Here is a 24908-nt window from a genome sequence, read left to right as displayed (position 1 = left end):
CCCAGACATGCAGACACGGGCAGCCTGGCACCGGACATGCGTAGAAGCAACTTCCAATGCCGCTCTGTCCATGTCTGGGCACTGGAAATCAGGCGACTTCCAGTGCCGCACCGCCGCTGATCCCAGATTTTTCAATCCGGGAGTTGGAGGGTATGGGATATTGACAAGCTGGAACATGTGCCAAGGAGGGCAACCAAGGGTCTGGAAACTAAGCCTTATGATGAACGGTGGAGGGAGTTGGGCATGTTTAGCCTGGAAAAGAGTAGACTGAGAGGAGATATGATGTTGTTGTTGTTTAGTTGTTTAGTTGTGTCTGATTCTTCATGACCCCATGGACCAGAGCACGCCAGGCACTCCTGTCTTCCACTGCCTCTCGCAGTTTGGTGAGACTCATGTTGGTAGCTTCGGAGATGTGATAGCCATCTTCAAATATCTAAAGAGCTGTCATGTGGAAGATGGAGCAAGCTTGTTTTCTCCTGCTCTGGTGGGTAGGACTCGAATCAATGGTTTCAAGTTACAAGAAAGGACATTCTGACTAAACACCAGGAAGAACTTCCCGACAGTAAGAGCTGTTTGACAGTGGAATGGTCTCCCCTTGGAAGGTGGTGGACTCTCCTTCCTTGGAGGTTTTTAAGCAGAAGTTGGTTGGCCATCTGTCATGGATGCTTTAGTTGAGAGTCCTGCATTGCATGGGGTTGGACTCTATGACCCTCAGGGTCCCTTCCAGCACTATGGGTCTGTAACATATGACAGGCCACAGTTTCCCCTTTCCTGCTCTGAATCAATTACCTTTTTTTAAAGTAAAATATTAGACTTCCCTGCACCCTTTGTCAGGCCCACTTGAGCTGCCTTGTGGCCAGGGCTATCTTAAGCATGTCGGGTGCCCTGGCGCAGTGGTGCGATGATCGCTCCGGCGCCCCCCGCCCCGTTTCTCACCACGGCAGGTGGGCGGGTGCAGCACACAGCACCGCTGCAGCCGCGCGGCACCCCCCTGGCGGCCCTGCGCCCCCCGGGCTTGCCTTAGAGCCGGCCCTGCTTGTGGCTTACAGCACAGTGGCTGTTCTCTCGCCAGCTGGGAATGGAATGAACGGCAAGTTCCAGTTATGGAGAGATTTAAATATCAGGTAGCCAACCCAACATGAGGAAACCAGGGGATTCCCCGTCCCATGACTACCTCTTGCAGAGTAGTAGTCAACCCAGCATCTCAGTCCCCGAGGAGACTCTGTGGCAGGTGGTCTGAGCACTCACCAGATTCAGCTACCTTGGAGATATCAACTCCTTGTTCTGCTGCCATGAAGCCCAGAATGGAGAAGACCACAAAGCCAGAGAAGAAGCTGGTCCCACTATTGATCAGAGCCAGGATGATGGCATCTCTGGGAAGGGAAGGCAAAAGAGTAATAGCTATCAGATGGGGCTGCAGTCTGGCATGGAAGAGAAGAGAGGAGAGGAAAGGGATTTGTGCTGCCTGAGAACCTGGAGAACGGTTGCCAGTCAGTGGTGAGCCAGATGGACAATTGCTCTGGCTCTCGACAAGGCAGCTTCCTTTCCAATCAAAAGCAGACACAAAAGAGGGACTTCCTTAGCAATGCAATGAAAGGCTCAAAGGACTTTCATCAACAAATGCATTCACCATCTCGTCAGCTGCAAATATCCATTTTACACTGGTGAGCAACATTCAAGGACCAGATAATACTCTATTGTGAAGCATGTAACTCCATCTTATGTCAAATGAGGCACCTGAACACCCGTGTTTTTCAATCAGGCTGCAAATGGAGTAGCAGCAGGTGGGAGGCCTTTTGACATGCCATGCCCGCATACATGTGCATATGGCATGCTGGTGGGAGGGAGCCTATGGCCGGGAGCCTAGAACCAGTAGCAGGAGGAAGCATGGAGATAGAGGCAAGCGGGAGTGGGGGTTCAGAGTCTGCTTGTGGGATCAGGAGATGGGCTGTATCTCTGAGCCCAGCAAAATCAGTAGCAGGAGAAGTAGAGGCAGGAAGACTCACTGAGTGTTTGGAAGCTCATGCACGCGATGGAGGTCATGCCAGGAGGAGTCTATGCACTGGCAGCAGGAGGCAACACAAAGATGGGGATCAGGCAGGGAGACCTTAAGAGTGTCCAGCCATGAGCATGTGGCAGGAAGTTGGATTGTGCTGCTGTGTCCAGAGATGGGGAAACTGGCCCTCCATATATTGTTGGACTACTGTTCCCATCATGCCTCACCATTGGCCATGATGGCTTGTTGGGGGGGGGCAGTGGGAGATTGACAAAATCTGTAATACACCAGGTCCCCCATCTCTGGCTTTAGCCCAACACCAGCAAGAGGAGGAAGTGCAGAGTGGAAGGAACTTTCAGAACTGAAAGGCTTGCTTGCCCATCATTCTCCTCCACAAGGGCTCCCCACCCACAGAGCTCGGCTTGAGGGAACATCCAGAAACTTGTCACAGGACCTACAGCTTCTCCTAGTTGTTGTATCCTTAATGCATTTGGTGAGACTTGCATGTGTGCATGAAGCAATGATTAAATACAGGTGCGCAGCAAAAGTATTCAGTTTGGTTGCTTCCCTGTCTTCTTTTGTGATCCTCTACGTTGTCTACTTGTCATGCCGGCCACATGACCTGGAAGCTGTACGCCGGCTCCCTTGGCCAATAATGCGAGATGAGCGCCGCAACCCCAGAGTCATCCATGACTGGACCTAATGGTCAGGGGTCCCTTTACCTTACGTTGTCTACTCAGGAGTAAGTCCCAGTGACTTCATTGGGACTTATTCCCAGGTAAGTGTGCACTCCTAGAAATGCTTCCTGGGAGTAAGCTTCAAAAAAAAAACACCCAGTGGGATTTCCGAGTAGACACATACTTGGGATTCTGCTGGAAATCTTCCAGCAGCAGAAATGTTTGGCAGCAGTGGATGATTTGGAAGGTATCTGCAATTGAGAACATTTTCTGCACTGTTTCATTTTTAGTAGACCCAGTATTGCAATCAGTGGGTGTTCCCTATAATCAGCCCTAGGCAAAATGAAATTGATTCGGAGAACCATCTTGGACCTGGGGGGCGGGGCGTTAAAACAGTTGCCAGTGGTCTGACTGCCAGTAGGATGGCTATAAAGAAATGGAAGGCAGAGCTGCTCCTTCTGCTGCACCATTCATAGTTGCGTAGAAGAGGGAATTCCAGTGAGGCTTGTCACTTGCTTCTATACACCTGTTAAAGGTGTGTTTGAATTACAACTCCAAGCCGGCCCCAGCCAGTACATACTAGCTGGGGCTGGTGGGAGTGCTAGTCCAAAATATCTGCAGGGCTCCTGGTTGGCAAAGTCTGGTGTAGAAAGTGGAGCCCTGCCCTCTCTGGCACCTGCCCACCTCCGTTGTCTCCTCCAGCACCACTACCAAGTGAGGCCCTACTGTGTCAAGCAAAAAAGAATTTTGATGATCCTGCATAGAATTCGGTTGTGCCTAATATCTTGTCCCATTCCAGTTTACAGAAATAGCATTTTATAATTGTTTTCCTTTGATTAACACATTGTTGTTGCTGGCATCCGTCTGTCTCGAGAGACAATGGGGTGGACCTCCAGGTGTGAAGTCAAATCGCTGCATTAGCAGCACTGAAGTGACCTTCCTGGAGCGCAAGCCTGGGCTGTGTGTATGGAAGTCCTGGGCTGCCTGGACAACTAAACGCCTGCTCTTGGCCTCGCCGATGTAGTCAAATGACACATCATTTCCCTGCCCTGCCCTGATGCCATCATACATAATAACTTCCATTCTACATAGGAGAAAAGGGAGAGTGCTCATCAGCCACAACATTATTATGTACTATTTTATTACTGGGTGATTGTTGTTTCAGTACTGGATGGAAGTCGTTCTGCACACTGGACAAGTCAGTCAAGTAGGGTTGACATCTAGCATTGCCAAACTAGCCAGAAAAACCAGCAAATGAAACAGCCCTGGCATGACTGTCTCTTGCATGTTGCAAAACTCCCTGTTTGAGATGCAGAAATCAACAGGTGATACATTTTGTGGGATGGAGATAAACAGAAACAACTTGATAATAGACGAAGATCAGGCTACAATTGGCTACAGCTGAAGGCTGAAAAAAAATCAGTTTTTATGCGTTGCCTACGCATCAAGTCATTGTTATGGGGCAAAGCTGTTGAACAATGGAGAAGATTGTGGGGGGAGGGGTGACATTCTCTTTTGCTGGAGGATTTTAAGCCGGGGGGGGGGGGGGGAGCCTGTGGCCCTCCAGATATTGTTGGTCTCCAACTCCCATGAGCCCCAGCCAGCATAGCCACAAGTTCCCCACCCCAGATTTAAGCAGAGGTAAGATTGCCATGTCAGGATGCTGGAGCTGCACCTGGCCTTGCAGATCCCGTATCAAGCAGGGTGTTGGCTTTTAAGTCCTCTAAGCCAGCGTTTCCCAACCTTGGTCCGCCAGCTGGAGGCACAAGGTTGGGAAACACTGCTCTAAGCAACCTTCCAACTATGAATTTATGATATCCACAATTCAACCGGTCCAGGTTTGTCATGCCTGGAGATAATAGGTTTTGTCTGTTGAATTTCCACCTGCCATGCAGCTGTTAAAGGGACAGAAGCCCAGCTAGCAGAGGTGGGGAAATGATGGCAACCCTTCAGGGCATAGCGTATTTTCCCTATGCCCTGCCTGGTTGCATAGGAAATGGGCTCTCACTTATAGCAATTGTTGTTGAACCGGTTATAGCTGCCCAGGGCAGTGAGTGCCCCCAGTCCTATGGCATACGAGAAAAAGATTTGGGTCCCAGCATCGATCCACACCTGGGAGAGAAAAAGAAAGAGAGAGAGAAAGATTGAGGTATGACAGGGAAGAGCCCAGGAATCCTGGCTCCAAGCCCCTTCTGAAGAGAGTTGCCAACTTTTCAACCAGCCATGGCTATTGTGCCCTTAACAGCTGCTTGATCTGCAGTACCTGACAGGCAACACATTTGTATTTATGTTGTGAAATACTTCAGTTACAGCTGCAGCCATCTATAGGCTAGTGGCTACTTTTGGAGTAAGTCGTCTAACAAATTACTGACACAGAGCTATTTGCTTGCAATGCATTGGGATTTGTATAACTGGCGCCCATACATTTATCTCTTGCACCTGCTGAACTTTCGCTTGTTTTCTGTTTTGTGGTGCTGCGCTTGTGGTGTGTTCCAGGCTGAGGAACCTGAGACCCTCTAAATGTTGCTGGATTCCAACACCATCACTACTGGCCACGCTGGCTGGCGATGAAGGGAGGTGGGAGCCCAACAACACCCAAAGGGTGTTCCCCACTTCTGTACTGCTTCCTGCATTCTAAGATGCTCTTAAAGCTACAGAAGCTGCTTAACAAGTTGGCAACTCTACTACTGCCCTCACACTCACAATCACGCTTCCCACTTACCTGAGGGGAGGCCAGTTTGGACCAGTCGGGTTTGAGATAGTAGATTATCCCATCCTGAGCTCCAGGCAGCATCACCCCTCGGATTAGCAGTATAATGAGCACCACGTAAGGGAATGTAGCAGTGAAGTAGACAATCTGTGTTGAAAAAGGAGATGAGGGAAATGATATACAATGAGTTGAAAAAGATGTTCAAGTACACCTTTCCCGAAAAACCCGAAGCTTTTTTATTGGGACTAATGGGGGAGGAAATAGCAAAGGGAGATCAGAGACTATTCATGTATGCTACAACTGCGGTGAGGACTTTATTAGCCCCAAAATGGAAATTACAGGAGATACCAACGATTGAGGAGTGGCAGACGAAAACGATGGACTATGCAGAACTGGCAAAGTTGACCTGCGGGATCCGAAACCAGGGAGAGAGAAAGTTCCAGAAGGAATGGAGTAAATTCATTGACTATATAGAGAAAAACTGTAGAAGTTTAAGGACACTTGCGGGACTGAAATAAATCCTACGAATGTAATCTATCCAAGTTTGTATAAAGGAACTACGAGAAAAGAGTGACGGGAGGGAAGGAAGTCACAGCTCGGCAGAGCGAAATGAACTGAGATGGGTGAATTTAAGATGGAATGTAATTATTATTATTATTATTATTATTATTATTATTAGGAAAATTTAATAAGAAATATTTTTAAAAAGAAAAGAAAACGGAGACGAGGGGCAGGAGACTGTTATGCCTGAAAAGAAAAGGCTTTGCTTTTCAGCTCTCTGCTCAGTATTGGGGAGGCAATGGGGCAGGAGGCGGGAGGACATGTGCAAGAAGACTTGGGAAAAGCTTAGGATTTTTGGCAAAGGAATAGCTGAAGCACCTCCTTGGAGTAACACTGCCAAGGGGCACAAATTATTGATATTTTACAGTGGCTACTTTTTTAAATGGCCATCCTCCTGCACTTTTAGCAGCAGTGTGACATGGAGTCAGGTGACCAATGAATTTCCCCACTGGGTAAGATGCCCCAAATCCTTTGAAACACTTCAAAGGATTTGAAACACTTCATTGTAAACTACAATGCCCATAATTCTTTGAGGGAAAGGATGTGCTTTGAGTGTGCTTTAAAGCTACAGTTTGCATGCAGCATCTATGTATGTGCTGTGACTTGTGGGGAATGGCCCGCCTTCTGTGCTTCAAATACCTGTAGCTTGTGTGTCAGCCAGCTCTAGATTGAAGACCTCCACACATATGGATTGCCCAGGCCCAGTTGTCACACACACACACCCCTAAACTGTGGGAGACCAGGAAGCTATGGCTCTCCTGCGCCCACTCCCCTGCCTTCCAGTCACATCAGGCTTCCCCTTCCCCCCCACCTGCTGCATGACACAGCTGGAGTTGTGCCCGTTATAGCAGACAGGGGGGAGGTGGAGGCAGGGCAGTAGCTGGGGGTGTGTGAGCTGGGCCTGCGCTAGGGGCGCAAATGATGCCCCCCCCACAAAATCGGCTAAAAATATGTCCATAAATATAAATATTGATTATTGCCTCATAAGAAATTGTTTTAAATAGAGGGTGAATTGAATGGGTGGACGGGGGGCGGGTTGGAGGAGAGGCGGAAAGAAGAGCTAATTTATCCACAGCTAGTGGGTGCAATGTGGGCGATTCTGCCAGGGGTGCAAGATTACCTAGCTACGGCTCGGGGGGACGGGACGGGACAGACACATCTGACTCATCTCCTGCTGCATTCAGGAATTTCAAGCCACAGATGTATTCTCCTGAGCGGCTGACTTGGCAGTCCTAAGCACTCATGACCCCAGACATTTGCTCTGCTGAGATGCTCAATGTGATCAGGATTACAAAGCATTCTTTGTTGTAGGATAGAAATGGATATAGACACACACACACACACACACACACACACACACACACACACACACGAAGCTGGCTTTCATCTTGCTTCCTTCTGACGGGAATTTACTAAGCCTGTGGGTGATCAACAGTTTCTCCACTGCAAAGATGCTTTGGCATCTCTCCTTAACAACTTTCTTCAGACTGGCATTCTTAGAAACATAAAGGCCTAACTCTGTATGCTTCCCCTTCACTCCCACCCTTCCTCTGGATCTCTGGGGACTTCTCGTTGTCCACTACTACTGGGGAGAGTATGTGGGTCTGGGCGGGCAGCTGCCAAGGTCTCTCCTCAGTCAGGCCTTGTGAACACAACAGTGGCCTACTGTGGGAAGCCACGCCACATGTGTGCCTGTCGTCTGGTGAAAAATGTCAGGCTCTCCCAGGCATGGAACTTGCTGACGGATGGGATTTCAAATGTGCTGGCCGTGCACAGGAAAAGGAGGAACAGGCGCAGGGTGTCTGAGGAGGAGAGGAACGTGTGTGTGCATGCACGCAACAGAGAAAGAGAGATTGTGTATGCGTATTGCATGGCAAATGGAGAAGTGTGACTTTCTTTTTTGTGTACAGAAAGGAATGGGCCCCAGGTCATCAGCAGAGCACAGGCATTCCAAATACATACGCCCCAAATTCAACCCCTGGCATTTCCCTTTTTAGGAGGGTCTCAGGTGGCAGGGCTAAGAAAGGAAAGCCTGGCATATAGTTAGCCACAATGCCGTTTTTCTCCCTTGAGGTCTTGGGGGAGCAGCTGCTACTTAGTCTAGACAGCCTAATGGTAGGACTCAGTATAAAGCAGTTTTCATATGGGCTCCACATGACCCTTCTCTGAAACGCAAGGGATAGGGGTGAGAAAGGTTTCCAGCTTTGTCAAAACACTTCTCTGCTTTCCTCAGGTGCTTGTGCATCAAAATGTCACTTTAGGTGAAACAAAGAGGCCTCTATTTTGGCCCAGGTACCAGATCAAGAACATAAGAAGAAGCCTGTTGGATCAGGCCAAAGGCCCATCGAGTCCAGCATCCTGTTCACAGGGGCCAACCAGGTGTCTGTGGGAAGCATGCAAGCAAGACCTGAGCACAGCAGCTCTTCCCCCACTTGCTGCATTTCTCAGCAACTGAAAGCGGTAGGAGAACGTATTGCGTAGAGAGCTGCCTCAACTGCCCCAGACTCCTAGCGGACGTCAAACAGTATCTGTGTGTGTGTGAAAGAGAAATGACACCCACAAAACTGTTTGACTCAGAACATTCCATCCCCCAGGAATTCCTAATCATCTTATTGGAACTGGTTTCAAAATTCCTCGGGTGATTCATTTGAGTGGGAACGTCCAAGTTTTTCCTCACACAAAATTTATTGCTTGCTTACATATTTAGATAATGTTTACCCTACTGTCTAACCAGGTATATCTTTGCCATCAGGAAAAAGACAGAGAAAGGGAGTGTTTGGCTGCGGCTGTCAAACATTGTTCCTGCCTCAGTCCATCGGCAAATGGAAGGAGAGATGCAAACTTATGCTGTGGGAGCAGGACACCTCTAGAGGAAGCTGCAGTTGACACAATAGGAGGTGGCCTCCTCAAGTAGTGGATCTGGGGCTCTTTTAGACAGATAGGTCTTTCACACAGGACAGAAACTGGGCGGAGAGGGGAACAGAGCCCTCCAGAAACTGCTGGACTACAACTCTCATCGCCCCTGACCACTGGCTATGCTGGCTGGGGCTGATGGGAGTCTGGAAACCTGTGGGGGACACACCATGTTGGCTATTCCTAAAGGAGGCAAATGCCGGTGCTGGCGCCTCCTCTGAGGAGAATCGCCTACCCTGCCAAGAGTCCTGGATGACCTCTGCCCCGGTTGACCTACACATTTCTCCCCTTGCTCCTACCCCTGGAGTCATGCCACCTCCCCAAGCCCCCTACCTTTCCTGTGGACTTGACACCCTTCCAGACACAGAAGTAGACAAGGACCCAGCAGGCTAGCAGACAGAGGGTCACCTCCCAGTTGATCTCACCAGGGAGCTCCAGGCCTCCCGACAGACGCAGCACCTTGTTCCTGCAATCCGGGAGAAAAAAACAGGTGAGCACCGGCTAGGGTGCGGCAGGCAAGGAGAGGGGCTTGGCGGTCTTTTTGGATCAGCGTGTTTTGCCCAAGGCAACCCAGTTCACCCCGGGAGTAAAGACCAGCCAGTGTATGCCAGCACTCACTCCCAAAACTCGATGACAGGCGACCTCTTGTCGGAGAGCTCGTCACAGGTAAGGTTGCCTGTGGCGGTGCCATTGGCGCAGTCCTCATGCCGGAAGATCTCCACACATTCATCGGAGTTCCAGGGGTTCCCGCAGGTTGCCCAGGGCAAGGTGGCCGTAAAAGATTTCACCAGGTAATAGAAACCCCAGGCAAGCACCATGATGTAGTAGGTGTTGCAATAGAAGACGATCACCATAGAGGCAAAGCCCAGTCCTGTGGGAGAGAGGAGCTGCGTGAAAAGAGGAGCCTGGGGCAATGAGGTGCCACTTCTTCAGGTGGCTCAAAAGCGTCGCTGACACACCTGCCTCCTGCAATCGTACTGGGTGGTGTGCGTTTAACCGGGTGGTGTGTATGTACCGCGGAAACCTGGATTCTGAAACCTGTATAGATTGTGCAAATTAAGCACCCCTGCACAAGAGCTTATTCTGCTTCTGCTCCTTATGGGAAGAAATGAGGAACTAGGGAAGGATTGAAGCCCCATCTCCAGAATAAGGTGGGCATCTTATTCTGCCACCTCTCTGGCTTCTGAGATTTCAATAGACCTTCACAGCCATAAGGAGGGCTAGAAACTTTTCTTTTTTAATGAAAGCCAAGATTCTTAATATGATTCCTGCAGGCAATACAACACTGTGAGCTCCTGAAGAATCACGAAGTCTCCCTGCAGCCTCTTCCTTTTTATTATTTTTTATTACTTTAGGACACTCCATCTTGCCTCAGCTTTCTTATTCTCTTGCTATCTGCTAACATTGTTGACTGTCAACCCCTGACCTCACTCCGCCCCCCTCTCCTACACGTCTGATGTAGACTGCAGGGACTACATTCACGCCTCCGCTTCATATAACATCATGTATGAATGAAATTTACATAGTAATAGGTGGAGCTCTCTGCTCAAACCCAGATACAGATCAGCAAAACTGGCTTGGTTAGAGAGGCTGGGAAAGGGCTACAGCCTAAATGGTGGTTTATAGCACTGCTTAAGTGTTGTTCCCTGCTGTTCCCAGGTAAGCCCCCGAGGCCTGTGTGGGGCGAGTGAGGTACTGGACCTTCCATTGCAAGCAAGAACCTGTTGTGAACCAGCCCCAGATTTGGAGTGGGGAGGAGGAGGAGGAGGAGGAGGAGGAGTCTCTTACCTTTGAACAGTGGTGCGATGTTCCATACGTTGATGCTCCCGGCCTTCATGAACTGCCCCAAGGAAATTTCCAGGAAGAAGATGGGAATCCCGCCAATGAGGGCAATAAGAAGGTAAGGGATGAGGAAAACACCTGTGGCCAGGTGAGCAGCACAAAGTAAGCAACAGCTCCCTCATTTTTCAATCCCAGCCCCCTTCAATCCCAGCCCCCTTCAATCCCTCCCCCAGCTATGGGCTGGCCTATGTGTTCTGTCCTAAAATAATAATAAAAATCTGTAGCAAGCTAACCCAAATTCTGCGCTAAAAAAAGCTTATTTCTGTGCCATGTATAAAGTACAGAAATTTGCAAGACTTCTCATGCTTTGCACATTTTGTTCTGCTTCCGTTTGTAGACACTGGACACTGGAATGCAAACCGTTAGAAATCCTATTCAGCCTTTTGATTTCTGACATCACCAGCACACCCTGAAGCATACTGTTTGCTGTCATAAAGGAGTAGAAGGCAGCACAAATATAAAACTGCCATTCTTAGGAACTGAACCTAACTGTGGCTTTCTGTGATTCCATGGAATTGCAGCTTGAACCAATGTTTCTTGATGCCGCTGCCTCCCCCCATTTCAACTGAAACATAACCTTCCAGCTTCATTCAGAGATATTTTGTTTGCAGCACAAAAGTCAGCATGTACAAATAACTGCATAATATATAGAGGGGCAGATTCCTGAGATAGCTGCTAGGGAGCGGCAAAGAGAATAGTTACAATACAGAATATCTCGTTCCCGTTTCTCCCCCCTGCAGCTTTTATCCTCCTAGCTCTTCCATCTTAGCTTGGGTTGGCTTCTCTCACACTCCCCATGTTGGCTTCAAAGTGTGCCGTTCCGCCTGTCTACTGCTGTTTCTGCTTCTCAGCCTTCCTCCCCCAAACAGCCCACATCTTTCCTGCCATCACTAAGGCACTTGCAGGCCAGCCCTGCGGCTGTGATTGACAGCCCTGTGTGTTTCCCAGTGCACGTGGGTCTCAGTGTGAACCACTCCAGGGGATGCTATTTATATCACAGATCCCTGGGCTATGGGAAGGCCCAAGCCTTGCTCTTCTTCCTGCAAATCCCTGGCTAAGAGGATAATCTTGGAGATGCAAGATCTTTCCCATGGGGATTAGCAGGGCAGTGGTCAGCGAACCCATTCATCACTGTATGCTTGAAAGGGCACCTGCGGTTCAGGGACTGCAAACACTTGTCTGCGCATACATGTGCTCATAGGGTGGAAGGAGCCTGGCTCTGGCAGTGCATGTAATTGAGTAAGATGTGCTGGAGTGTGCCTCATTCTGTGTGTGCTCGTGTGGGCACCTAATGCTCACTGAGGGGGTAAACCTGTACCATTTCTTAGTGTAGGTGTAAGCTCACATGACTGAATAATGATCTGCAAATAAATAAATAAATAAATACCCGCACAGGTGGTGCTGTGGTTAAACCACTGAGCCTAGGGCTTGCTGATCAGAAGGTCAGCGGTTCGAATCCCTGTGACGGGGTGAGCTCCCGTTGCTCGGTCCCAGCTCCTGCCAACCTAGCAGTTCGAAAGCACGTCAAAATGCAAGTAGATAAATAGGAACCGCTACAGCGGGAAGGTAAACGGCATTTCCATGTGCTGCTCTGCTTCGCCAGAAGCGGCTTTGTCATGCTGGCCACATGACCTGGAAGCTATACGCCGGCTCCCTCGGCCAATAATGCGAGATGAGCGCGCAACCCCAGAGTCAGTCACGACTGGACCTAATGGTCAGGGGTCCCTTTACCTTTAAGCTCACATGGCTGAATAATGCTCTGCAAATAAATAAATACCTGCACAGAGAAAATTAGGATACCAGGGGGAAGCAAATCCAGCCTCACTTTCTCCCTGACATACTAGGTTTTTAAACAACAACAATAGCAGGGTGTTGTTTTAAATGGAGCAGACACATTCAATCATGTGACGTCTCAACTGCAGTCAGAAGACGTCCATCCAAGACAAGAGTTTTCTATCTCTTCAAGAGTTAGTCCTGATATACAGGACCAACCCCTCCCTATTTGGGTCCTGAGAGGCAGAAAAATGAACAGGCACTGCGCAGGAGCAGGATTGTGCCCCATGTGTCTGTTCAAGCTGCCTCCCACTTTGCTTCAAAATCTATTGTCTCTCATTTAACTCATCTTGGTTTCAAGGTAAAGGGGCCCCAGCCGTGTCCGACTCTGGGGTTGCGGCGCTCATCTTGGTCTATAGGCCGAGGGAGCCGGCGTTTGTCTGCAGACAGCTTCCGGGTCATGTGGCCAGCATGACAAAGCTGCTTCTGGCGAAGCAGAGCAGCACATGGAAACGCCGTTTACCTTCCCGCCAGAGCGGTCCATATTTATCTACTTGCACTTTGATGTGCTTTCGAACTGCTAGGTGGGCAGGAGCTGGGACCGAGCAACGGGAGCTCACCCCGTTGCAGGGATTCGAACCGCCGACCTTCTGATCAGCAAGCCCTAGACCCACAGCGCCACCTGGATCCCAAACTGCCTCCCACTTCGCTTCAAAATCTATTGTCTCTCATTTAACTCATCTTGGTTTCAAAGCCAGAATCAATTGCTGAGATATGTGAAGTAATAAAAAAAAAGTGCCTCTGAGAACATGCAAAGTGTGTATCTCACAAAACAGAGTAACAGTAGTTAACTCCCATGCATCTGGCCATCCAGGATAATGTAACTTCTAGACAAATTTAATCTTCAGCATCCTTAAAAAATGTAATGTATGGAGTGTGTATGTAGCAGGTGTTCCCTCTCTGCAAAGAACTCTGGGAACCCATGGACCTCAATGGAATTCTCAGCACAGTTCCCAGGATTCTGTGAGGGAAGGCATGACAATTACACAATTATGATAGCAATAAACATGTGTAGTGTAAACATGCCTCATGTGTTGCCTTTATATATGAGATCAGTGACTCATTAAAGGCAGGAATTAGAGAAATAAATTAGAAATGCAACCTACTGATTATTTTCACTAAACAATGACTATTTGTATGGGGACAACTGAGAACTTTTGCTGCCCTTTGAAAAGGATTCCATAGCCCTCTTTCTGAATCAGAGTGGGGAATTCATACCCAGAAAACATGAGCCAGGGAGATGCAACTGATCAAAATGGAAAAATGAATCCCTGGAAGCAGAAGAGATCCCTGTTCTGTGGAGACTAGCAGTCACATATGAGAGAAACCAGTGACATCTTAACACATTTCTGCCCTGAACACACAGTTGACTGGTGGCCCCAGCTGACCTTGTTGGAGAGGGAAGTTCTTTGCCATTGAGGCCACAGAGCCAGGGAGTCACCAGTTTCCTCTGGAGGAATAAGGCCTCGTGGCAGGCTAGCTAGCAAATCTAGCCCAGCCCTCAAGGTAACATGTCTGTTTAATGCTTGATGGCCAAAAATCAGGCAATAAATTGTGCATGTGAATGAGCCAACAGATGCAATGCTGCAAACAGAACTTTCCTGCCACACCTCCTCTTGATGCAATACTGTACAGTTCACACATTCACCTGTAAGCCACAGAGCAGCACGCTTGTGCCCCTGAATCCTGCAGAATCTGTTGGCACTCAAGCCGCCCTATGCCCTTCTGTGGCTTTTATACAAATGAAGCTTCCATCAGCTGCCTACAGATTAAAAAAGGGGAGGATCCCTGCATCACTCTCACTCAGAGGGGTGGCAGTGGATTATCCCAGTCTCAGCACAAGCCAACACCTGTCCTGCCACTTTCCCTAGAAAGCACCCAGCAAGCAGGGCGGGTGGGGGGTGTCATCCCAGGCCAGCAAGGTTGTCCCACGACAGTCTCTCTTATGTGCTACTTTAACCCTGGCCTGCCCACCCCAGACAACTGTGATGTTACATATCAGTCCAAAAGATTCTTTCTCCATGTTTTGTTCTCCTCCGCATCACAGTCCCATGCGGTTTTCTTCCTGACCCCTTTAAAGCTCTGGCTCACTGCACTGCCTGAATCATCTCCCTCACCAACTCCGAGCTCCTATGAGCCCCAAAATGTTATTAGAAAAGTTTAAACTTTTACTCTGTCAGGGTTGAGAGTCAAGAGTGATGAACTGCCTACGCTGGGAGTGGATTTTGCCATGCCCTTCTCTTTCACTGGCCAGACAAAAAAAAATCCTTTCCTCAGAGCCCGGGACAGAAGCTGGATAAAAGCGGAACCCTGCACTCTAATGACATAATAAGTCATGTGCCATTCTCACACACAAAGACATACAAACACACACCATCTCTAGGCCACTTGCCAATTTCAAGATTTTGGCAATCCCTTGGGTGTTAGCTCAGTTACTCCATTCAGTGAGGCTCTATTAGCATAACAAGATATACAAGTAGTGTCAAAACATTTAGGAAGGACAGATCCCAGATCTTTCCAGTGGAAAGGGGAAATAATTCATTCCACCTAAGAGGTGGCTGGGTAACATATCTGGGGCTGTACCCATTTCCCCCCAGTTTCATTAACCAGTTCCAGTAGCAGGTGTCTGCAGATCACAATGCTGCTGCTTCTCACCTGAGACTGAACAATTTTTCTCCTTGTTTCTATGAGAAAACAAGGGTTAGCCTCTGTGGGTTCTGTCTAAATACCTGTACGTCATATGCAAGTAATAGATATAGACTGGCTCCAGGGATCCAACTTAAGAGCTGACTTTCTGCCAAAGCATAAATTGCACCCCCTCACCACCATACACAGCATTCTTAATACAAAAAATGGCAATATTTTATTTAGAAGTGTCTAGTCCTCAGTTAATGCAGGAAGCAAAATGCAAGAGTAAGACCACTGGAGGGAGGGGCAGCTGATAATGTGGTTTGCAGGCAATCTTGTTAGTACGGTAGTACCCTGGCACTATGCTAGCTAAGCTGAAAAAACTCTTGCATTGGGCTGCCAGAGCTATTTTATCTGCACTGAATTTATTTTATGTTTTTTTTCCCCCACCCTTCCTCCAAAGAGCCGAGTTACCCCACTTCCCCACCCTTCAGAATTCTGTGAGGTAGATTAGGCTAAGAAATAGTGACTGGGCCTAAAGTTACCAGGTGAGCTTCACAACTCGAGTGAGGTTTGATTCCGGGTCTGCCCTGTCCAAGCCCAGCATCACGTTGGCGCTGCACAAAGGTACACCCATCACAGAGAGCACTTGGCAGGGGGGCATCTATGCAGACCTGTCAGCTGGGCCAGGTCATTTTACCAGGGAGCAACTGGCTTGTGTGTGTGTGTGACTTAATACATGTCACATCACCCGAGCTGTGATTTCATCACCCCACTTTCTTCCTGGCCAGCACAAGGAATGCTTCCCCTTGCAGAATAACTTCTGACTTTCTGTTTTTGTTTCCTCGCTTTCAAAGGGCAATGAGGAAAAAAACAACCAGCCTGGGAGTGAATGAGATAGCAGGCTTGGCATCATGCACTATAGTCACATGACACTTGATCAGGAATGGAGCAATGCTGAGGTCATGTGCCAATGGCATGGTGGGATTCAGACCTCCAGGCTGGATTGATACCCACCAGCAGCAGCCCCAACACTTAATTTCTTTCTTTTCTTTCTTTTCAATTAATTTTTAAACTGATAGGCATCAGGAAAGAATGCAGGCTGGCCTGAAAATCTGTGACCTCTGGCATGTAAGCCAAGGTGTACGGGAGTGGCTGTAGCAACCTTTAGGATGTGGGGCTTTCATCTGAGCATGTACAGAGCATACCCCGGACATCTCTGGATCTTCCTGTGTTTCATGTTTTGGAAACAGGTCCTGGAGCTCAGCTTAAAAGCCCTGGCAGTGCTTGCCTGCCTCTTCCCCATCTCTCCCTGGCAGTTTTTTCCTTCCATTGTAGTTTGACAACACTTGCTTCCTGCACCATGTTGTGCCAATTAAACACACCTGTGTGGAAACAAATTGATCCTCGCTTCCCATTGACTTCCTCCTCCACATCCATCCCCTGCTTCATCGGTTAAAAATGGACCAATCGCGAGGTGGTTGGTGCTGACGGTGGTCTGATGTGTCATCCTTGACCTTAACAGTCTGGTGCTCTATTGAGATTTAATGAGTGCAAGCAGATCTGCCCAAGAGCTCTTGTCTGTTCAGGTTCTCTGCAGATTCAGGCAGCGGTCACTGCGCCCAGTACACCCTTGGCTGATGCCAGGGGACGTTTGCTTCAAGTATATGTTATTTTATTACTTACTGAGACATGGTTTGCCTCAAGAGGACATTTGGGCCCCACGGAAACTAAGAAATAACAGGCCCATCTGTTTTGAGAGAACCTGAAGAAGGCAGTGCTTAGAGCATCAGATGGCAAGGACCTGAGGGGTTCGAATCCTCACTCAGCCACAGAACTCTTTGGGTGACCTTGAGCCTGTCACTCCCTCTCAGCCCAACCTCCCTGACAGCGTTGTAGTGGGGCTAAAATGGGGCAGGGGGGCAACCATGTGTGCCACCTCCTTGGAGAAAAGAGAAGATCTAAATGAGATAGACTGAAAAATAAAATATCTCCCCCCACCTGTGTGCTCCCTCACATACAAAGCATCAAGCTAGACATTACCTCAGTGAACATGTGTTCGCAGCCACATTTGCCAATGGGGACAGGATAATGGGGTGCTTAATCTCTCATATGTATACAAAACTCTCTCTTTAAAAAAATGCCTCCTGTGAGGTTGCGTCCCCCTGTAACTAACTAGGCTCAAGTCCACTTTCAAAATTTACCTGAGAGAAAAAAATACTTTGCAATAATAATGAGGGTGGGGAGGCAGGATTTCCCCACATAAATCAGTAGGCGGGGGCGGTCAAGGTGCCCCCCTCACTTCCCTTGCACCGTCTAGTTTGGTCCACAGTTGTAGGCTGAAGTAGCCCGACTGTGAAGGAAGGCGAGTGACTGAATACTGGGGGCTACTAAGGGTGACAAGGCAGGGCTTACCTGCCCCACCCAAAAATATTTTATTCAAATGGGCACCCCTGGTCCCTTTTTACAGGTCAATAACCAGGACCCCCCCCTCATCTTCCCTCCAGGCACCTCACCTCCGGATTCTCTCTGTTGCCTCCATAATTTCAACCTGGCAAGATTCCTTACGTCAAGTGATGCCATGACTCATTTTTCAAGGGGAGGGTGTTTCACTTCTAAAATGTGAGGTCCTTCTGGAGCCGAAGATTACCCAGTACAGTACTGTAGTCACCCAGGAGCTTGATCCCAGATGCGTGAAGGTTGGCTGTGGTCATTCATTAGGAAGGGAAATGCATTCTATACATGCCAAGAGACATGTTCTTTACACGTGTGTGCCTTGACTTTTGAAACAGCGTCTGGGGCCAAAAGCAGAAGTGCTCAACGCTGCATCCTCCTTTTTGTAGGAAAGGAGATCTCTCTCTTTTCTCCCAATGAATCCCAAGTTATCTTTTTTGCCTTTTTTGCTCTTGCCGCCGTGAGTCCGTGAATGGAACACAGCAGCCCTTTTGTTCAGGGAATAGGAAGGGACGCCTGGAGATCCCCCTCTCCGTTCCCAGGCTGAACGCCTGTCGACGCTCCACACTGCTGGGCTGGACTACCTTGGATCTTGGACATACTTCTACGGGGGCGCGCGCGGGGGGGACACCCTGCCTCTCGGCTTCTGCAAAAAGCTCCCCTGTCCAGATCCCCCTGCTAGAGGTTCGCCTCTCAGGGCCCGATCCCCGCCTGCTGAGGAATTGCTCCCTCACACCTAAGTGGCAACACCCGTCCTCCCCTCGGTGGGCGCCCTTCTGACGGGACCCCCCCTTGCACCACCCCGCCCCCCGGCACGTGCCCGCAGCTGCTCACCTCCCCCGTTCTTGTAGCACAGGTAAGGGAAGCGCCACACGTTGCCCAGCCCCACGGCGAAGCCCACGCAGGACATGATAAAATCCATCTGCCGGGTCCACGTCTCCCTCTCGCGGGGCGGCAGGGCCACGGTCGGCCCAGGAGGGTCCGCGGCCTCCCCTTTGCCCGCAGCGGGGACTCCCGGGCACATGGCGGCCTTTTTGTCCTGCTGCTGCTCCACGGAGACGCTGTAGATGCCGCCGCAGCCGCTGCTGTCCGACGAAGCCCCCTTGGCCATGGCGCCGGGGCCGGACCCCGAGTCCCTGCCGCCCCCCTCCAGGCGAATCGGGGCGGCGATGCTCCAAGGAAGGCGGGCAGGCGGGCTCGTCGGGGGTCTCGGCGGCAGCCGGTGCCCCTCTCGAAGGGGCTCGCGGCGGGCGGCGGGCGGCGGCGCCGGCGGAGAGGGAGGGTCTCGCTGGGGCAGGGGCTCGGTGGGGGGAGCGCAGGGGGGCGAGTCCGGGGGGACTCAGAAACAATCCACGAAGCACTTGAAGGTCAACCTGAAAAACCTCATGTGTTCAGTGGACGCGGGAAGGGAGTTGCTGGAGGGCGAAGGTCGGCGAGGGCAGCCGAGCGGGGGGTACCCCCGCAGTGGCCGGCCCGGAGGCTCAGCAGGGGCCGCGGCCGGAGCGGGGTCGGTGAGCCCTTCCCTGTTCTGCTGCGCGCCCGTCCGCCTCGGCTCCCTTTGCGCTTCTGCCGCTGCCGCCGCCGCTCACTCGCCTCCCTCAAAGGCAGCTGGAGGGAGCGCGCGTGACGTCACGCTCCGTCAGGATCCCTCCTTTCCGCCCCCGCGCCTGCCGCCGCCGGGATCCGCCGCCGGCTCCTCCTCCCGCCGCCTCCGCGCTGCGCTCCAGCATCGGCGGCGGCCGCGAGGAGGGAGAAACGGGGAGCGGGTCGGTGGGTCGGTTGGGGGGGGGCTGTCCTCCTCTGTCCAGAGGAAGTGCTGCTTCCCACCCCCCACCCCTATTGCACCTGCGCTCGCTCCGCAGGAGGCTGTAGTTGCATGCACGGATCCATCTGGAATATTCACCTCCCGCTCCGAAGGGAGAGGTTTTCGCGACGCGACCTGCGTTTAAAGAGAAAGGCAGCAGCAGCCCGTCGTCTTTAGGGCGCTGAATATGCCTGCTAGGATCCATCCGATCCAGCTGTAAATATCCCCAAAGAAATCCGCTCTGCTGCTTGGTGCTCCCCAATACTCTTCCTCACACGCGCCCCCTAATATTTCCTGTGACCGGAGCCTGGGAGTTAAGGTGCCCCGTCCCTTGCAGCGCCGGCCTCGTTGGCCGATTTCGCCTCCTTGAATAAAACTGGACGTACTTCCTTGTTTAGCAGGCTTAGGATCGCAGCCTGTTAGTCTATGACAGCAAACGCTCCCCTCCCCCGAGTCCCCCCTCCCCGCGTGCGGCACTTTCCTAACTGTGCTTTAACGCAACACTCTCTTCTCTTTGTTGTGGTTGGTTACCTTCCCTAGCAGTTATGGATTAAACCTCTGAATTATGCCTTCTTCTGCTCATTGTTGTTATCAATCCTGTAATGTGCACGGGATAATTTCAAAAGCTGCTCGCATCCACCTTATGCATATATCTTCCCACCTCCCATTGGAGCTGGGGAGTCCCTTAGTTGGTGATTAAATGGCAATAAGGAAATGTTAAATTTCACCAAGGGCTGGATACTACTATACTCTGTTTGAACTGTGTCCTCTATGCTTTGGACTACAACTCCAGTCTAAAACAGAGAGGTCCAGCAGCTCTTCATTCCAAGTGGGCCCCAGCAATACTTCGACAGGGTCCTAATGGCTCCACACCTCCTTCCCAAAGCACTGGGCTTTGGGAAGGCAGCACAAGGGCTGGGGGGGGTGAGGGGGGTGTCATATGTTGCTGAGGGTCATCAAAAAAGGCCTCAAGGGCTACACGTGGAACTCGGGCCACACATTGGAACAACCTGGTCTAAAATATCTGGAGATTGGCAAAGTCTGCTTTAAATGAAGCAAAAAACCCTCTTCACCTCAACTCTTTGTGCATGCCCTCCCCCACAAATATCCCGTGCTGCAGACTCATATGGGTCAGGAGGGCTTGTAGTCACTCAGTGATACAAGGCCCTTTGCACATGAGAAGCAGTAGAGTCATGTGACACCTTAAAATACTTTGGCTGCAGTCCTAAATAGAGTTACTGGCTGGCCCAATGCATTTAGCTGTCTAAGGTGAAAGAAAAAAAATTCCCTTCTCTCCACCTCACAATCCCACATACAGAAGTCAAGTAGGCTGGAAGTTGAATCTTAGAACCATAGAATTGTGTAGAGTTGGAAGGGATTCCGAGGGTCATCTAGTCCAACCCCCTGCGATGCAGGAATTTCAACTACTGTAAAGCATCCATGACAGATGACCATCCAAGCTCTGCTTAACAATCTCCTAGGAAGGAGAGTCTACCATCTTCTGAGGGAGACCATTCCACTGTCAAAGCTGGTACTGTCAGAAAGTTTTTTCTGACATTTAGTTGGAATCTCCTTTCTTGTAACTTGAAGCCATTGGTTCGAGTCCTAGCCTCCAGAGCAGGAGAAAACAAGCTTGTTCCCTCTTCCATCTGACAGGCCTTGAGATATTTGAAGATGGCTATCATATCTCTTCTCACTCTCCTCTTTCCCAGGTTTTACATATCAGCTCCTTCAACTATTCCTCATAACGCTTGGTTTCCAGTCCCTTGATCATCTTGGTTGGTCTCCTCTGCACGCTTATCAACATCCCTCTTAAATTGTGGTACCCAGACGTGGACACAGTACTTCAGCAATTACAATGGATCAGTGTCCTCCACTATAAGCAATGGCAGTCAGCTACCTTAGCAGACACAGGCCAGGTTCTGATGTAGTGCGCACAACTCTTGTCTTCTAACACTTTGGCAACACTCCTCAGTCAACCTGCATTGATCTCCTGAGGTAGCTGCTTCAGTCTGCTAATGAACATGTTCGGCGGTTTGAATCCCCGCGACGGGGTGAGCTCCCGTTGCTCAGTCTCTGCTCCTGCCAACCTAGCAGTTTGAAAGCACGTCAAAGTGCAAATAGATAAATAGGCACTGCTCGGGAGGGAAGGTAAACGGCGTTTCTGTGCGCTCCTCTGGTTCACTGGAAGCGGCTTCGCCATGCTGGCCACATGACCCAGAAGCTGTCTGAGGACAAACGCCGGCTCCCTTGGCCAATAAAGTGAGATGAGCGCCGCAACCCCGGAGTCGTCCGCGACTGGATCTAACAATCAGGGTTAACCCCCAGTGAACACAGTGAAATTAACTTCTGAGTAAATGTGTGGAGTAGAATGAGTGTGGAGTGTCATTGTCCTTCCAGATGTTGCTGAACCACAACCCCATACCATCACAGGCCACTCAGGAGCAGACTTTGGTCATCTTTGGTAGTATGGCACCCTCAACAAGGCCAGAAGTTGGTGGCCCCCCATGAATCTTCTCAAGGATGGATCTTCTCAATTTTGTACCCCCTCAGCTCAGCATCCTGTGCAAGGGAACCACCCCCAACACCCTTAATCCAGCAATGGCCGTTCTTACTGGGATTGATGGGAATTGTTATTCAGCAACATCTGGAGGGCCAAAGGTTCCCTACACCTGATGTAGGAAATTACGTGCTTTACAAGGTTATTGTTTTATAATATTTTATAGGCCAGAGCCTCCGTCAGATGCTCCCTTGTGGACTATGGCCCATGAATGCTTATTTCACAACAAACGTGTTAGTCTTTAGGGCGCCACAAGGCTATTTTGTTGTTTTTGTTGCAACAGGATTTTGCCTCTGGACTTTGTCCATGCCTTTTTTTGTCAGTTTGACGCCACATATTTTAGACCTAAACCCAACTTCGAAAAAGGCTCCAGGGCTCACTGTGCCTGGGGAGCCATTACTTGTCGTTTGGGCCACTAGACAGGCTAACAAGCCCAAACCCCTACACAGCACCATCATTATGGTTTGGAACTTTTTGACTGCTGTGAGAATGCAAACAAATGGTCTGTCATGCCCCAGGTCTCAAGCCTTCAAGCAGCAGTTAACCGAAATATGGAGAGCAGCCAAAATGGCAGAATAATCTAAATGCATGCATTTGCTCTTTGCATTGGCAAGAAGGAGACATGATGAGACTTCTTTACTGATTTTTATGAACAACTAAAAATTGGGCCTTAATTTATATGGAAGTTTCCCTATCCCTTAATGAATGGTATGCATATATTTGATTTGTATATTTTAGTTGTATTTGTACTGTATTGTAATGGAGGGGAGGAACACAATATTTTGGGGGCTGGGGTAAGCACCAGTGAGCCCTATTTTCCCTCCAAGCCATACAACCCCTCCCTCCTCACCTGCTAGCTCTCCAGAGGCTCCATTATTTGCAGGGTTTCAGGACTCATGTGACCTCTGATAGCTACATACTACCCTCCAACATCATAGAATTGTAGAGTTGGAAGGGACCCCAAGGGTCATCTAGTCCAACCCATGCAATGCAGGAATATCAGCTAAAGCAGGCATCCCCAAACTTCGGCCCTCCAGATGTTTTGGACTACAATTCCCAGCATCCCTGACCACTGGTCCTGTTAGCTAGGGATCATGGGAGTTGTAGGCCAAAACATCTGGAGGGCCGCAGTTTGGGGATGCCTGGACTAAAGCATCCATGACAGATGGCCAGAAGATGAGATGCTTCTGAACAGCAGTCACTGGGGAATGGCAGTGGGAGAGGGCTATTGCCCTCATGTCTTGCTTCGGGACTTCTCGTAGGCAGTCACTGTGGAAAACAGGATGCTGAACTAGAGAGGCCATTGATCTGATCCAGCATAGGACTCTCTTATACTCCTGCATTTACCTCACCAATTTCCTTCAACAGTCATGCCTGTTCTTTCTTCACGTCTTGGATCATCTGCAAGCAACCATAACTTTTCTTGGCTACCACAAAGCCCCATGATAATTCCTAAACCAGCTCCCTTGTGGTTAAGAGAATACACTAGCCTTTAACGCAAGAGATGGCTAAACTGTGGCCTTGCACATTTTGCTGGACTGCAACCCCCCATTGATCCAACAACGTCTGGAAGGCCACAGGTTTCTCCCACCACTTCTTTAGCAGAAGGGGATCTTGGATTCTTGGCCCACTGAAAATTAGGGAGTGCTTAACTTCTAAAATGCCAGGCGCTGGGGCTTAACCCTTCCTCCAATTTCTGACCTGGATCCCTCATTCCAGCTGTGCCAAGACTGCTTGTCATAATGAATGCCCTGTGCATGCGCTCAAAGGTGCTCTGTGCTCCAAGCCAGCCATCCCCAAACTTCGGCCCTCCAGATGTTTTGGCCTACAACTCCCATGATCCCTAGCTAAGAAGACCAGTGGTCAGGGATGATGGGAATTGTAGTCCAAAACATCTGGAGGGCCGAAGTTTGGGGATGTCTGCTCCAAGCCCATGTTCTGGCACTGAAAGTAGGTTCTTGGACCTGATCCAAACTGAGTCCTGCAACAGGACTGGGCAAGACCTCCCTTTAGAGCAGGGAAGACAACATGGTGTCTTCCAGATGTGTCAGATGACAACTCTCACCCACTGCAGGCAGCGTGGCAGGTGACAAAGGATAATGGGAGTTGTAGTCCAAAATGTATGGAAGGCACTACATCTCCTATCCCTGCTTTAGAGTTTATATTGTTGCCTCTTTTCTCTACTGCAGGCCCTGAAACAGGGGAAGAAAGAAATTTCTGTGGATTGAATCACAGAAGTGCTAGGATTGCCAACAAAAAATTGACCAGGCTTTGTGGCTTCTGGGCCAGTTGCCTATTGTTATTTTAATACAAAAGCCAGAATTTTGGGCTCACAGCCCACATTTTGCAAGTAACGCTGGAAAGTTTTGGGGGCAGGGGAGTGTGAGCATCAGTGTCCGCATTCTCATGTAATATTTGAATCCACAATCATATTTGCTGTTTATTGTTCATCCCTGCAACACACACACACACACACACACACACACACACACACACACACACACACACACGTGCATGAGCTAGGCTGATGAACTCAGCACCCCAGAGCACTTTCAAAGGCCCTGACTCTGTTGTGCCTAAGGGAGCAGAGTGCATGGTGAGTGATAGCCACACAACACCTTAGCTGAGGAATCTTCTAGAGATTGCCTTCACACTCACATTCCCTTCTTCACCCCACACTTGGAACAAAGCATGGGCTTAACCCATTGTATCTGCCAGCAAAAAGCTTTCACTATTAGCTGTGCTTCAGCTGGTGTCTGCCAGGCTCTGCCTGTCCCTGGGGCTGCTCCAGCATCTTCTCCCTGGCCTTCCATGTACCAGAATGTACAATCAAAAGCTGGCAACCTAAGAGCAGAAAGAAGCCAGCAGTCAGGATTCCTCTTCTCACTGCCTCCATTTCCTGGTGCAAAATGGAATGGCATTGTGTGCAT

General features: G+C 49.8%; 1 protein-coding gene across 2 annotated transcripts in view; it reads right to left on the bottom strand.

The window, feature by feature from the left end:
* SLC6A8 (solute carrier family 6 member 8) overlaps nt 1–19214 on the bottom strand; it is a 37764-nt gene extending 18550 nt beyond the window's left edge. The window contains exons 1-7 of one of the 2 annotated variants that reach the window (XM_088658682.1): nt 18449–19214; nt 10646–10777; nt 9476–9728; nt 9191–9323; nt 5396–5530; nt 4682–4785; nt 1249–1373 (exon numbers count right to left, since the gene is read on the bottom strand). In XM_088658682.1, coding sequence (XP_088514808.1) covers nt 1249–1373; nt 4682–4785; nt 5396–5530; nt 9191–9323; nt 9476–9728; nt 10646–10777; nt 18449–18725 — 1159 coding nt within the window. In that variant the 5' untranslated portion in view covers nt 18726–19214. The remainder of the gene's footprint in view (nt 1–1248; nt 1374–4681; nt 4786–5395; nt 5531–9190; nt 9324–9475; nt 9729–10645; nt 10778–18448) is intronic. The other variant, XM_088658683.1, reaches the window with a different exon arrangement.
* Between the last annotated feature and the right edge of the window lie 5694 nt (nt 19215–24908).

The sequence above is a fragment of the Zootoca vivipara genome, chromosome 15 (genome assembly GCF_965207765.1).
Source record: "Zootoca vivipara chromosome 15, rZooViv2.hap1.1, whole genome shotgun sequence".
Classification (NCBI taxonomy): domain Eukaryota; kingdom Metazoa; phylum Chordata; class Lepidosauria; order Squamata; family Lacertidae; genus Zootoca; species Zootoca vivipara.
The sequence above is the reverse complement of the archived record's forward strand: the minus strand, read 5'-3'. Positions and strand labels throughout refer to the sequence as shown.